General features: G+C 41.5%; 1 protein-coding gene across 2 annotated transcripts in view; it reads left to right on the plus strand.

The window, feature by feature from the left end:
* BIVM (basic, immunoglobulin-like variable motif containing) overlaps nucleotides 1-12,812 on the plus strand; it is a 78,182-nt gene that overhangs the window by 51,406 nt on the left and 13,964 nt on the right. For both annotated transcript variants that reach the window (XM_049647193.1, XM_049647194.1), the window contains 6 exons: nucleotides 1,266-1,381; nucleotides 1,853-1,939; nucleotides 4,642-4,702; nucleotides 6,917-7,060; nucleotides 8,843-9,050; nucleotides 9,474-10,574. In XM_049647193.1, the coding sequence (XP_049503150.1) occupies nucleotides 1,266-1,381; nucleotides 1,853-1,939; nucleotides 4,642-4,702; nucleotides 6,917-7,060; nucleotides 8,843-9,050; nucleotides 9,474-10,574 (1,717 nt within the window). The remainder of the gene's footprint in view (nucleotides 1-1,265; nucleotides 1,382-1,852; nucleotides 1,940-4,641; nucleotides 4,703-6,916; nucleotides 7,061-8,842; nucleotides 9,051-9,473; nucleotides 10,575-12,812) is intronic.

Below are 12,812 nucleotides of genomic sequence, written 5' to 3' on the forward strand. Positions count from 1 at the left end.
CCTTCCTTCCTTCCTTCCTTCCTTCCTTCCTTCCTTCCTTCCTTCCTAGAACAAGGGTGGGGAAGGGGAAGAGAGAGACAGAGAGAGAATCCCAAGCAGACTCTGACTCTGCAGAGCCTGACTCTGGGCTTGATCCCACAAACTGTGAGATCATGACCTGAGCCTAACTCAAGAGTTGGATGCTCAACTGACTGAGCCACCCAGGCGCCCCAGGAGTTTCTTTATTCTGAAAGTAGTTTCAAACAATGTTGGAACAAAGACGTGAACTTTGGAGTAATTGTGTATGCCCCAAATGATAGCACCCATTTGGACATAGGACTTTTATGTGTTGAAAATGCCAGCTCATCACTTCATAATTACATTGGACAGGCATTGTCTAAGTAAGTGAGAATATAGGATAAAAGTAAGGATCTGCAGTAGCTTGGGGATATTTGTTCCCTCAGTAAGAGGTGTAGATTCGCATGTTGCAGTTTTAAATTATCCAGGATACACTGTATCAGGCACTCCTTGGAAGGATTAGACAGGAAAGAACTCCAGAATTTATCTAAAGTAAACAACATCTTCCCAATTTCCCTGCCCCATGATTAAAGGTGTTAGCTAACACTACTGTAGTAATCATTTTGTAATATATAAATGTATCAAATCAACACATTGTACACCTTACACTTCCACAGTGTTATATCTTAATTTAGAAGGGAAGAGAATGTTTTGTGTTTCTTCCTTATATTCTACCGTAAGCATGGAGACTATTCTGTTTTTTCCTACTTGGACATTACTTAAAGATACTTCTCTATAATTTAAGATTTCTTATGATATAATCTTGGATGTTGAGGGACGGGGTTGCATCTGAGTAATGTTATTTTATAAAGGCCAATAGCAGAAATTGGTTTTGGCATAACAGTGATTTTTACAGAATACATTAGTTAATTGATATAATCCTTTGGAGAAGCATTTACTTAACTATATTGTTAAGTTTTAGGCTTCTGGGGACATTAAAGGATATTTAAAAGAAACTGAAAATAAATTAATCATTTCCCAAATACTGTATACTAGTTAGTTCTTTCAGTAATCGCTAGATGGAAACTCGGTGTGCTTTACATATCAGAGACCTGAACATTTTCACTGATAAACAAGACTTTGGAGGAAATACTAAAGCATCCATAGTCTGAAAGCTCAGACAAACCACATTCTATAGAAAAAATTAGAGAAATATTTTTAATATACTAATACCCTGAAATAGAATCCTCTACCCTTTCTTTTCACAGGCTAAGAGAAGGCAGAGAAAGGATTTGGCAACGAGTGATTCCAAAAAAACTACAGAGAAGCTTTTGAAAACATTTTTGAAAAGACAAGCTATCAAAACTGCCTTAAAAAGCAAAAGGCAAGAAGCAAATTGCATTAATTTTAAAGACTTAAAACTTTTAATTTTTTGTTGGGTTAACGCTGTCCCTAACCTTAACTCAGCAGATAATAGGTGGTAACATGAGAGGGGTAAGTGCGGTGTCCATTTGACCTGGTAATTTGAAGTTGTGAAAATTCTCTGGTGGGTGTCAGCTTTGATAAGGAGAGAAAACGGCTGTAATGATGCATTGCGTGCACTTTGTACTTGTACGAGGCATGTGTCCATGCCTGTAGCCGAGGCCCTGGCCGAGGTGCTGAGGAGCCGCCCTCATTCTCTCCAGGCCATGCTTACTTCCCACCTCAGTGGCCTGGGCAGCCAGGTCAGCAGCGAGAAACCTGTTGCCCTGTGTCTCCCCTCTTCTCACCTCCTCAACAGGGCTTGTGTCGTCAAAATCCTGACTTAAAATCCTAAATCCCGTTACCTGTGTCGAAGTCTGTGTGTGTTTTTCAGAGATGAAGCGCTCCCCAGTCTTACTCAAGTTCAAAGAGAAGATGACCTCTATGCTTTGCCACCTTTACAGAAGGAGGAAAAAAACAGGTAAATGTTTAACTATTTACAAATAGTAATTGTCTGTGTATTTAGACAGATTTAAATCTTTGGGTTTTATCTGCATGATGAGGCATGTGGGAATGAATGCAACTGAAAATGCATTCTCCGTCCCTTTTAGAATATTTTTCATTTTTCATTCTAACTTGTGTTTTGGCGGTTTGTGCTGATTGTTCTCTTCTTTCTGCAGACCCCGTGTTAGCACTGTTGATGTTTCATTCATACACATGTTTCTTACCCTTTGCATACACTTGCTGTCTCTACCTGTTTCTCAGCCTGTGTCTTCTGTCTCCTACCATCGTGCTTAGAGACCACACGCAGCGTCCTCCTCGCTAAATCCAGTAGACACTTTGCAGGCCTCAGCTGACCGCACTTTTCAGCCGCGTGTGACACGGTGCCTGTGCTGTCCAGCTACCTGGGAACCTTTCTGGCCACTCTTTCTCACGCCCCTCTTCCTCTGGCACTTCCTCTCACTCACTGTTAATTGTCGCAGCTTCTGTGGTTGGAGTGTGCCTCTGCCCCTACCTGCCCCCATACCTTTCCCAGGGGTTCCTGAGACCCCAAGTAGCTTTTGAATCAGGCCACTTCTGTTTATCTTCATCACTGCCACCATCGTCCTTTCTTGCAATTACTGTAGTGGCTTCTACACTTCTTTCTCTGTCTTTGTCTTTGGTTGGTCTTACCCTTGGCTGGAACTCCTACCCACCATGCTCAATCTCTTCTTTATAGTGTAGAATCTGTTAAAACCCAAATCTGATGTCGTTGTGTAGCCTAAAACACTTCCTAGCTTCTCATTTCTTGAGGATAAATTCCAGCCCCTTAATCACATGCTTCCCATCCTCACCACCCGCTGTTTTTATTTTATTTTTTTTCCAATATATGAAATTTATTGTCAAATTGGTTTCCATACAACACCCAGTGCTCATCCCAAAAGGTGCCCTCCTCAATACCCATCCCCCACCCTCCCCTCCCTCCCACCCCCCATCAACCCTCAGTTTGTTCTCAGTTTTTAACAGTCTCTTATGCTTTGGCTCTCTCCCACTCTAACCTCTTTTTTTTTTTTTTTTTCCTTCCCCTCCCCCATGGGTTTCTGTTAAGTTTCTCAGGATCCACATAAGAGTGAAACCATATGGTATCTGTCTTTCTCTGTATGGCTTATTTCACTTAGCATCACACTCTCCAGTTCCATCCATGTTGCTACAAAAGGCCATATTTCATTCTTTCTCATTGCCACGTAGTATTCCATTGTGTATATAAACCACAATTTCTTTATCCATTCATCAGTTGATGGACATTTAGGCTCTTTCCATAATTTGGCTATTGTTGAGAGTGCTGCTATAAACATTGGGGTACAAGTGCCCCTATGCGTCAGTACTCCTGTATCCCTTGGATAAATTCCTAGCAGTGCTATTGCTGGGTCATAGGATAGGTCTATTTTTAATTTTCTGAGGAACCTCCACACTGCTTTCTAGAGTGGCTGCACCAATTTGCATTCCCACCAACAGTGCAAGAGGGTTCCCATTTCTCCACATCCTCTCCAGCATCTATAGTCTCCTGATTTGTTCATTTTGGCCACTCTGACTGGCGTGAGGTGGTATCTGAGTGTGGTTTTGATTTGTATTTCCCTGATAAGGAGCGACGTTGAACATCTTTTCTTGTGCCTGTTGGCCATCCGATGTCTTCTTTAGAGAAGTGTCTATTCATGTTTTCTGCCCATTTCTTCACTGGGTCATTTTGTTTTTCGGGTGTGGAGTTTGGTAAGCTCTTTATAGATTTTGGATACTAGCCCTTGGTCCGATATGTCATTTGCAAATATCTTTTCCCATTCCGTTGGTTGCCTTTTAGTTTTGTTGGTTGTTTCCTTTGCTGTGCAGAAGCTTTTTATCTTCATAAGGTCCCAGTAATTCACTTTTGCTTTTAATTCCCTTGCCTTTGGGGATGTGTCGAGTAAGAGATTGCTACGGCTGAGGTCAGAGAGGTCTTTTCCTGCTTTCTCCTCTAGGGTTTTGATGGTTTCCTGTCTCACATTCAGGTCCTTTATCCATTTTGAGTTTATTTTTGTGAATGGTGTGAGAAAGTGGTCTAGTTTCAACCTTCTGCATGTTGCTGTCCAGTTCTCCCAGCACCATTTGTTGAAGAGACTGTCTTTTTTCCATTGAATGTTCTTTCCTGCTTTGTCAAAGATTAGTTGGCCATACTTTTGTGGGTCTAGTTCTGGGGTTTCTATTCTATTCCATTGGTCTATGTGTCTGTTTTTGTGCCAACCACCCACTGTTTTTATACCGTGTACAGGCAGGCTTTCTTTCCCTTGTTTCCACATGTTTATAGAACTTCCGGTTTCTGCCTGGAATACTTCTCTGCATGAATGTTCCTCATGCCCTACAACTAGACCTCTCACTTACTTGGGGCTCAGGGCAATCAGTGTAATTGCCAGATTCCAGAATGCTTTTAGGACCCCCCAGATTGGAGAGAGGTGACTTTCCTTATTACTCTTCTCTTGTGGTGGAAGTTACTAGATCATACTGTAATTGCTCACTCACACGTGTCCCCTCCAGACTGTGGGAACAAGGGCAACCCATGTCTTGCCATCTTACTCACCCTTGTAGCCCCTGTAGCTAGCAGCCCCTTGCCTCAAGCAGTATTTTCATAAGTCATTAAATCATAGATACTGTAAACGTATGCTTGGCTTTCAGTTCAGAAGAAGAAGACGAAAAAGAATGGCAAGAAAGAATGAGTCAGAAACAAGCATTACAGGTACATACGTAATTTTTGAATTCAGAATATGCTCTACCATTTGAAATGAATGACACAAAAATGAATAATGAGGTGGCGTGAATTTATGAAAGTTCCTGAAAAACAGACGCCTTCTTTACTGTGCATGTGTGTATAAGTGTGCACGTGTGAATATACGTATGAGTACACATGTGCCCACGCACATTTATGTGGAGTTGGTTGGCCATTATGTATATCCAGATATCCAAAATAAGCCATCTTTCCTTTACAACCAACCAACCAACCAACTGACCAACCCACCAACAAATAGTAATGCATACCTGTGTAAAAATATAGAAAAGGTAGCACCCATAAATGACTTCAGGTAATTCGGTATATGTTAGTCCATTCTCCCTCCCTCCTCATTTCGGTTGAGTACCTGTGTGTGTCTGGGTACATCTGTATGTGACAGGTATACATGTATGCATACATGTGTAACCACGTCTGTGCTTAGGTTCCACTCGCCCATTGCCGTGTAACTGGGTGACGTGGAAATGGTTGTTTGTGTGTCGTCTTCTCTCCCCGTTCCGGGGGTTGGTGAGCTCAGCGAGGCAGTGCTGTCTGCATGACTGCCGGGTAGGTGCAGATGGACTGTAGCTGGGGCTGGAGCCCCCTCCAGGGCTTCCTCACTGCATGTCTGCCGGTTGACGCTGTCAGTCAGAACACCTGCCTGGGGCCTCTTCGTGTGGCCTGAGCTCGTTCACAGCGTGGCACTGTGTTCCAGGGGCCGGCATCCCAAGAGCCAGTGCCTGGCAGGGCCCTGTGGCCTTTTCTGGCCGGCTTCAGAAGTCGTGCAGTCTCCCCTCCTGCACGTCCTGTCTGTGAGAAGCTGGTCCACCCCCTATTTAAGGGGAAGGATTACATGAAAAGAGGGATCAGAGAACGTGTGGTCATGTTCTAAAATCATGACCACACACGTTTTAATGGATGACATTTTTATGAATTGTATATGTCTGTACATATGAATTTTATGAATTGTATATGTCTATACAAGTTTTTAAAATTTTTTTCAAGTTTCTTGAATAGTGGGTAACATTCTTTGATTCCCAACTTAACTGGTCTTTTATGTTCCTCTTGTTTTGGTACATCTGGAAAAAGACCTTTGAGCTAAAACCTCAGGCTCAGGATCCCTCAACTTGTAGAGGTTCTGCATTATTAATGTAGTGAAAGATTGCAGTCTTGGTGAAGACATGAGCACTGTGGTCAGAAAGTCCTGCATTTAAGTGTGGGCCCTCCTGTTCACTAGCTGTGTGATCTTAGACATAGTAACTTCTCCAAGGCTGGCTGGCTGGCTTGCTTTTCTTTCTTTTTTTGTAGAAGAAAAATAATAATGATGCTTCTTCAGAGGGCTGCTGGGAACATTACTGAGGGAAAAGCATGGGTGTTGTGAGCATGACTGGCCTGTCCTCAGTGCTGGCTGCTTTGGACATACACAATACACCATGCCTACATACAGGAAAGCTAACTGTATTATTTTATTTTCTTTATAGAAGAGTTTTAAAGCACTTTTGGTAATTAGTTAAAATTTAGAAAAGTTTTATACTTTTTCATGTCTGTGAATTTTTCACTTTTTATTTCACTTTTGATCATAGGTTAAGACCAAAGCAAAACTAATCTAATTAAGGGAGTTACAAATAATGTTTAAAGATCAAAGGCTCATTCCTGCCTTAGGGCCTTTGTACTTGCTGTTCCTGCAGCCTGGGATGTCCTGATCAGGCTTGTTGGTGTCTTTCAAGTCCCTGCTCACAGGTCATTTTTTAATGAGGTCTTTTCTGTCTACCAGTAAATGTTTTTTCTCTTCCTGTTCTCCTAATCAACTCTCTTAATCAGATTAACCTGCTTTATTGTCTTGTTCATTCACTTATTTATTTATTTCATTATTATGTCTTTAGTTCACTCCTAAGAGTAGGGACTTTATCTGGCATGAGCTGCATAATACCCTAGCACCCAGAACAGTGTCTGGTACATTAGGGGTGTCTGGTAAGTATTTTTTCTACTGGATGAATCTGTGAGTGAATGGCTGTATTCCTTAATCTGTCTATTCACTGGTACCTAGTGCAGATTATGTACAACTGTGTTTAGTCTGTTGTAGATTATGTAGAACTATGTTTGTAAGTACAATAAATATCTCTCAGGATAAATAGAATTAAGTGTATGAAATGTAAATTTCACGGTGTTATGTTTTACTCTTTACAGGAAGAGTTCTTTCATAATCCTCATGCGATAGATATTGAATCTGAAGACTTCAGCAGCTTGCCTCTTGAAATAAAGCATGAAATCTTGACTGATATGAAAGAATTTACCAAGCGAAGAAGAACATTATTTGAAGCAATGCCAGAGGTGAAATATACAACAGCATATCCATGCTTACGATTAAGAACTTCAGCAAGATTTTTCATTAGAGAAAAGTGGAAATTGATAAGCATTACTTATATAATATCTGCTTCTAGTAAACAGCATTTGTGTCTCCGAGATCCTAGGAAGCATCATATGTTTATAAGTTTGAACTTAGACACACTTCTTCAAAGAAGCCTTTTGACTTACCGTTTAAGACCAAGTCTTGCCTCCTGCTCTGTCTTCTCGTAACACCCTGTAATGTTTCTTTCTGGTTCTGAGCATTCACATGTGCCTGTCGTGCTCACTTCTGTAATTTCAGCACCTATGTCGGTATCTTTCACATAATAAGTGTTCAGTAGTGGTTCAATCCGTAGCTTGGAGCATCTGTGCTGGCTCTACAGCCACAGAAACCTGGAGCAGGTGGTGTGCGTAGTTGGGGTCAAGCTTGTCTCCTGGTCGTGCTACACCAGAAGTTACTACTGCCTTTAGTGGGCAAATGAGCTTTGTTTCCCTTTCTACTGCTACTACCTATGATTTCTCACATCATTCTCTAACTCACTGGACGACAGAATATGCATTTTGCAGCAGCATTATTCCTGATGAATGGATGTAGTATTTTTTTTTTCCTACAGACTTTTGAACATTTCTCAAATTGATACCAAAAATATGCAAAAGGCAGACAGGCGCTCTTTCTTTCCCTATCACTTCTTTGTTTTTCCACGAAGTATGTGAACATAGGAAGATATGAAGGTACACAGAAATGATATACAAAGGTTAGGAGTAAATTTATTTTCATTTCAGGGGAAAAATCCAGGCTCAGTCTGTGTATCAAGTACTTTATTTCTTAAGTGTGAAAAGATCTCTGGCTGGCCTTTGAGGAGATACAGTTTGGGTTATGTAAACAATGGTGGGAAGACATGGGAAGAAGGGAGACGGTCCTTAATGATTTTCTCCCCTTTGTTCTCTTCCTGCCACCATGGAGCTTGGGGTCTGTAGATGGGAGGGTAGTGTGGCTCAGCCGCCCATTAAATCTGTGCTTCTGATAGCAAAGGGAAGTGCTAGGTCAGCCAGGTGGGACCTTTGTATAATCTGTACATTGGGCAAATGCAATATTGGTAATAGTAATGATGGTAAATAATAACATAATAGTAATAGAAGCAATATAAAGTTGGCAACCTGTTTTTGATCCCATATCTACCACTTACTAGCCTTGCAACTCTAGGGAGGTTAGTTAACATGTTTGTCTCAGCTTCTTCATTTGTAAATGGAGATAATGGCATGTGTCTCGTGGGGTGGTTGGAAATAATATGGGATGACACGTAAAAGCTCTTAGAAGAATGCCTTCCCAGGAATTGCTTTATAAATGTTAACTTATCATTAATAACTGTGGCTGTTGTGATTTATTTGGTGTCTTTTATAGGTCAGGGACCGTGCTAGGCACCTTACTTGCATTCTGGAAGGTTGCCTATCTATTAAGCCGTAATCAAAATGTCACAGTGCCTGGCATGCATTACATGCTCAATAAATGTTTTTTGAGTAAATCATTAAGTCATAAACAGTATTCGTGATTTCTTTTGCCCAGTTCTTTCTGTTTTAAAGATTATTTTTTAATAAGGCAGTTATAGTTTTTTGCTAGTATTCAAATTTTACTTTTATAATACAAAAATATCACCAGTGGGAAAAATCAATTGCTCTTTGTCCCCTTTTGGGGAAAGGGATGGAAATGTGGGAATATTATTTGTATTTAATACAAAAGAATCATTATATTTATTTATTTTCTTTTAGGAGTCTAATGACTTTTCACAGTACCAGCTCAAAGGCTTGCTTAAAAAAAACTATCTAAACCAACACATAGAAAATGTCCAAAGGGAAATGAATCAGCAACAGTCCGGACAAATCCAAAGACAATATGAAGAGGAAGGGGGCTTTTTGAAGGAGGTAGAGTCGAGGAGAGTGGTCTCTGAAGACACTTCACATTACATCTTGATAAGAGGTATCAGGCACCATCACTTACCTGATGGTTGGAAACCAAAAATCTATCGTGTTTCTGAATTCTATGAACTAGACTCTACTTGTGCAGTAATAAATGTATGTAGTTGTTAATGGATTACCTACTATTGTACCAACCCTCTTTATTTTTATTCTTGTAATTTACTGCTTTAACATTTAATTCCAGTATAATTAACATACAATGTTATATTCATTTCAGGGGTATGTTATAGCGATCCAGCAGTTCTATACGTTATTCAGTGTTCATGTACCAGCCCACTTTAAAATTAATAAATTAACTCAGTGCTGATTAAATGAAAAATTGTAACTTCATTTATGAGAAGCAGCGTTGTTTTATTCATCATACTAGAGGTATAGTGTCTTACTGTAAAACTACGTAATGAGAAATGTTTTAATTCTTCCTCAGGTATTCAAGCTAAGAAAGCTGCAGGGGTGGGTTCAGAGGCTCTTCCTTCTTCCAGTGAAATGCAGAGCAAGTCTTTTGACGTGAAGTCCTCTCCATGTGGAAAACCAAAGCCACAGGAAGAGCCTGCCACCACCCCTCCTCCTCCAAGAACGTCCCTGGCTGTGCAAGCTGCCGTGCTGGGGGGCAGCTTGGAGGAGGAGTGGGAGAGCGAGGGCCGAAGGCAGTCTGACGGGGAGAACGTACCCGTGTCACCGCTCACGCTCTTAGCTATTCAGAAGGCTCTTGACGATAACGATGAAGACATGGAAATGCGCGCAGGAAACGATGTGCAGACGGGAGCGTCAGGAGTGAAAAAGCCGCCTGAGGAGGGTTCTGATGAGGAAACTGATGAAGGCCTTAAGGAAGTTGATGGAAAAGGAATGCTGTTGTCAGCAGGACCCCACCTGGCCTGTGTGAACTCTGCACAGGAGTGCGACACCAGCCTTGACAGTGGCCAGAGGCCGGCAGACTCGGCTCATGTGTCACAGCCCGTCAGCGAATCTCGTGTTCCAGAAGAAGAAATGTCACCGAGGTTCACTGTGGTGAACACAGCCTTTCAGACAAGTGATGAGTCCACAGTTAAGGGTAGAAAAGATCCAGTTCCTTCAGAAAGCACAGTGAAGAGACACAGCGATGCACCCGGACTCCAGAGTGGAGGAGAAGGGACTCCAACACCTCCGACAAGTTCGAGTTCTGTATCGAGGGATGAAACATATGCCAAAGTGTCTGAGCTGCAACCAGACCTTTGTCCATCGGGCAGAAAATATGTTTCCTCTGTTCTTTCAAGTGAGGACGAAGCAGAATGTGAAAAAAATCCTCTTTCTAAAATCACTGGCACTGTCATTTTGCACGAAACGAATAATACACAAATTGTCCCTTCAGAGGCAAAAAGGAACTTGGAAGATGCGGGATTGTTTGATGCTAAAGAGAATGAGAATTTCCTGAAAACCATCCAAGAATCTGCAGCCAAGAACCCAGTGGAATCTGCAGACCAGGACTTCATTTCAGTTCCAAAGTCCACGGAGCCAATGGAAATCGACTCTGAAGAAAGTGAATCTGACGGTAGGTGCTTGTGCTGTTTCAGAGATTCGGAACTGCAGGGTTTCTCATCCGCAGGAGCCGAGGGATCCTTTAGTGTAGTCTCGCTCCCGCTTTGTTCTGGCGATGAACTAGGGACCCAGAAAGGTGAAATGACTTTGCCAAGGACACAAAGTTGGTTCTTTCTGTTGTTGTTTTTAAAAGGAGGGAGTCCCCTGCTCACGCTCTGTCTCTCTCTCTCTTTCTCTCTCTCTCTCAAAAATAAATAAACATTAAAAAAAAATTAAAGGGAGACCTGGGGTCCCAGTTGGTTAAGAGTTCGACTTCGGCTCAGGTCATGATCTTATGTTTCGTGGGTTCAAGCCCTGCATTGAGCTCTGTGCTGACAGCTGGGAGCCTGGAGCCTGCTTTGGATTCTGTGTCTTCTATTCTCTCTCTGCCCCATCCCCTTGTACTCTTGTCTGTCTGTCTGTCTGTCTCTCTCAAAAATAAATAAAAAACATTAAAAAATTAAAAAAAATATAAAAGGAGGGAGTACCTTAGTTGGAAAAGGTAAAGGTGAGTCTTTTAGTTTTTTATAACTTCTTGTTTTGAAATAATAAAACACTTAATAAAATTGAAAGACATTACAAAACATCTTAGTTCCTTTACCCAGTACCTCAGTGGCTAGCATTTTACCACATTTGCTTTATCGTATCTCTTTGTTTATATACATTTATATGTACATAGACTTCTATATGGCTATCCTCATTTTTTTAAAATGTTTATTTTTCAGAGAGAGAGAGAGAGAGAGCGCGCACAAGGAGGGGAGGGGCAGAGTGAGAAAGGGAGACACAGAATCTGAAGCAGGCTCCAGGCTCTGCACTGTCAGTGCACAGCCAGACATGGGGCTTGAACCCATGAATCATGAGATCATGACCTCAGCTGAAGTCGGACGCTTAACTGGCTGAGTCACCCAGGTGCCCCATGTATGGCCGATCCTCATTATTCACAGGTTTTTATTTGCGAAGTTGCCTACTTACTAAAATTTATTTGTAACGCAGAATCAATACTTAATCAGTAGTGTCTTTGTGGTCATTCCTGGACCTGAATAAAGTGGCTAAAAGTTAGAATTGCCATTCCGTTCCCAGCTGGGGTTGAACAAGGTGTCACTGTGCCTTCTTATTTCAGCTGTCCTACAGAGGTGACCAGAGCGTGAATATGGAAGGGAGCAGGGAAGTGTAGACCAAAAGCTCTGGCTCAGGGTCTAGTTGGATGGGATTTGAATCCCAGTTTTGGCACCTGTTAGTGGGGCAGCCTCAGGCAAGTCTCTTAACACTCCTAAACCTCATTTCCTCTTTTGTAAGATAAAGAAAACAGAATTTACCAAGATAGGTTGTTATTAGGATTTGAGATTATAAATATATTTACTCTGTGAACAACGACTATTCATGGATTAGGAGTTTGCAGTGACTTTATCGAACATACTGCAATGAATAGCGAGAATTGACTCTACACATACACAAGGTAACTTTTTTCCTGGTGTCTGCTGAGTTTCATTCTAAAGATACTGTTTCTTCCTTGTAATTAGTATTTTATGGAAAGGAATTTTTGAGGCTGTGTAAATATGCTGTTTCTGAACAAACCTTTACCACCTGTTTTAGCATTCATTGATGATTTTTGCCTAAGTGATTACTATCATGTTGCCAAATGGTAGGGTTTTTTTTTTTTTTTTTTTTTTGAAAGAGAGAAAGAGTGTGTGAGTGTGCCAGCCAGGAAGGGGCAGAGAGAGCGAGAGAGAACCTTGAGCAGGCTCAATGGCCAGCTCAGAGCCTGCTGTGGGCTCGATCTTGCTACTGAGATCATGACCTGAGCCGAAATCAAGAGCTGGATGACCAACCGACTGAGCCACCCAAGGCTTCTTGCCAAATGATAGTGTTTTAGTTCATTGTTCCTTATGTATTTTTTGGTTTACATCCTTCTGTAAGGAAGATTTCCCCCCTTTTCCCCATTTATTATTTTTTATATCAATGTGGACCCAAGAATTCTTACTTTATTATGATTATTGTGATTTATGATGCTATCATACTTTATTTCTGGAATTGTCCCAGCTTTGGCCAGTGTGGGCCCCTTTAGGCTGGCTCCTGTGACTTTGGACAATTCCCCATTATATTTTGAGCATTTCTTTACTTTCTGGTCAAGATATTCCAGATTTCTTTTCTACTTATCCTGCCCTGTCCTTCTCTGGGTCCAAGCAGTTCACCAAAGAGCCCTCATCCTTGT

This window comes from Panthera uncia (assembly GCF_023721935.1).
Source record: "Panthera uncia isolate 11264 chromosome A1 unlocalized genomic scaffold, Puncia_PCG_1.0 HiC_scaffold_16, whole genome shotgun sequence".
Classification (NCBI taxonomy): domain Eukaryota; kingdom Metazoa; phylum Chordata; class Mammalia; order Carnivora; family Felidae; genus Panthera; species Panthera uncia.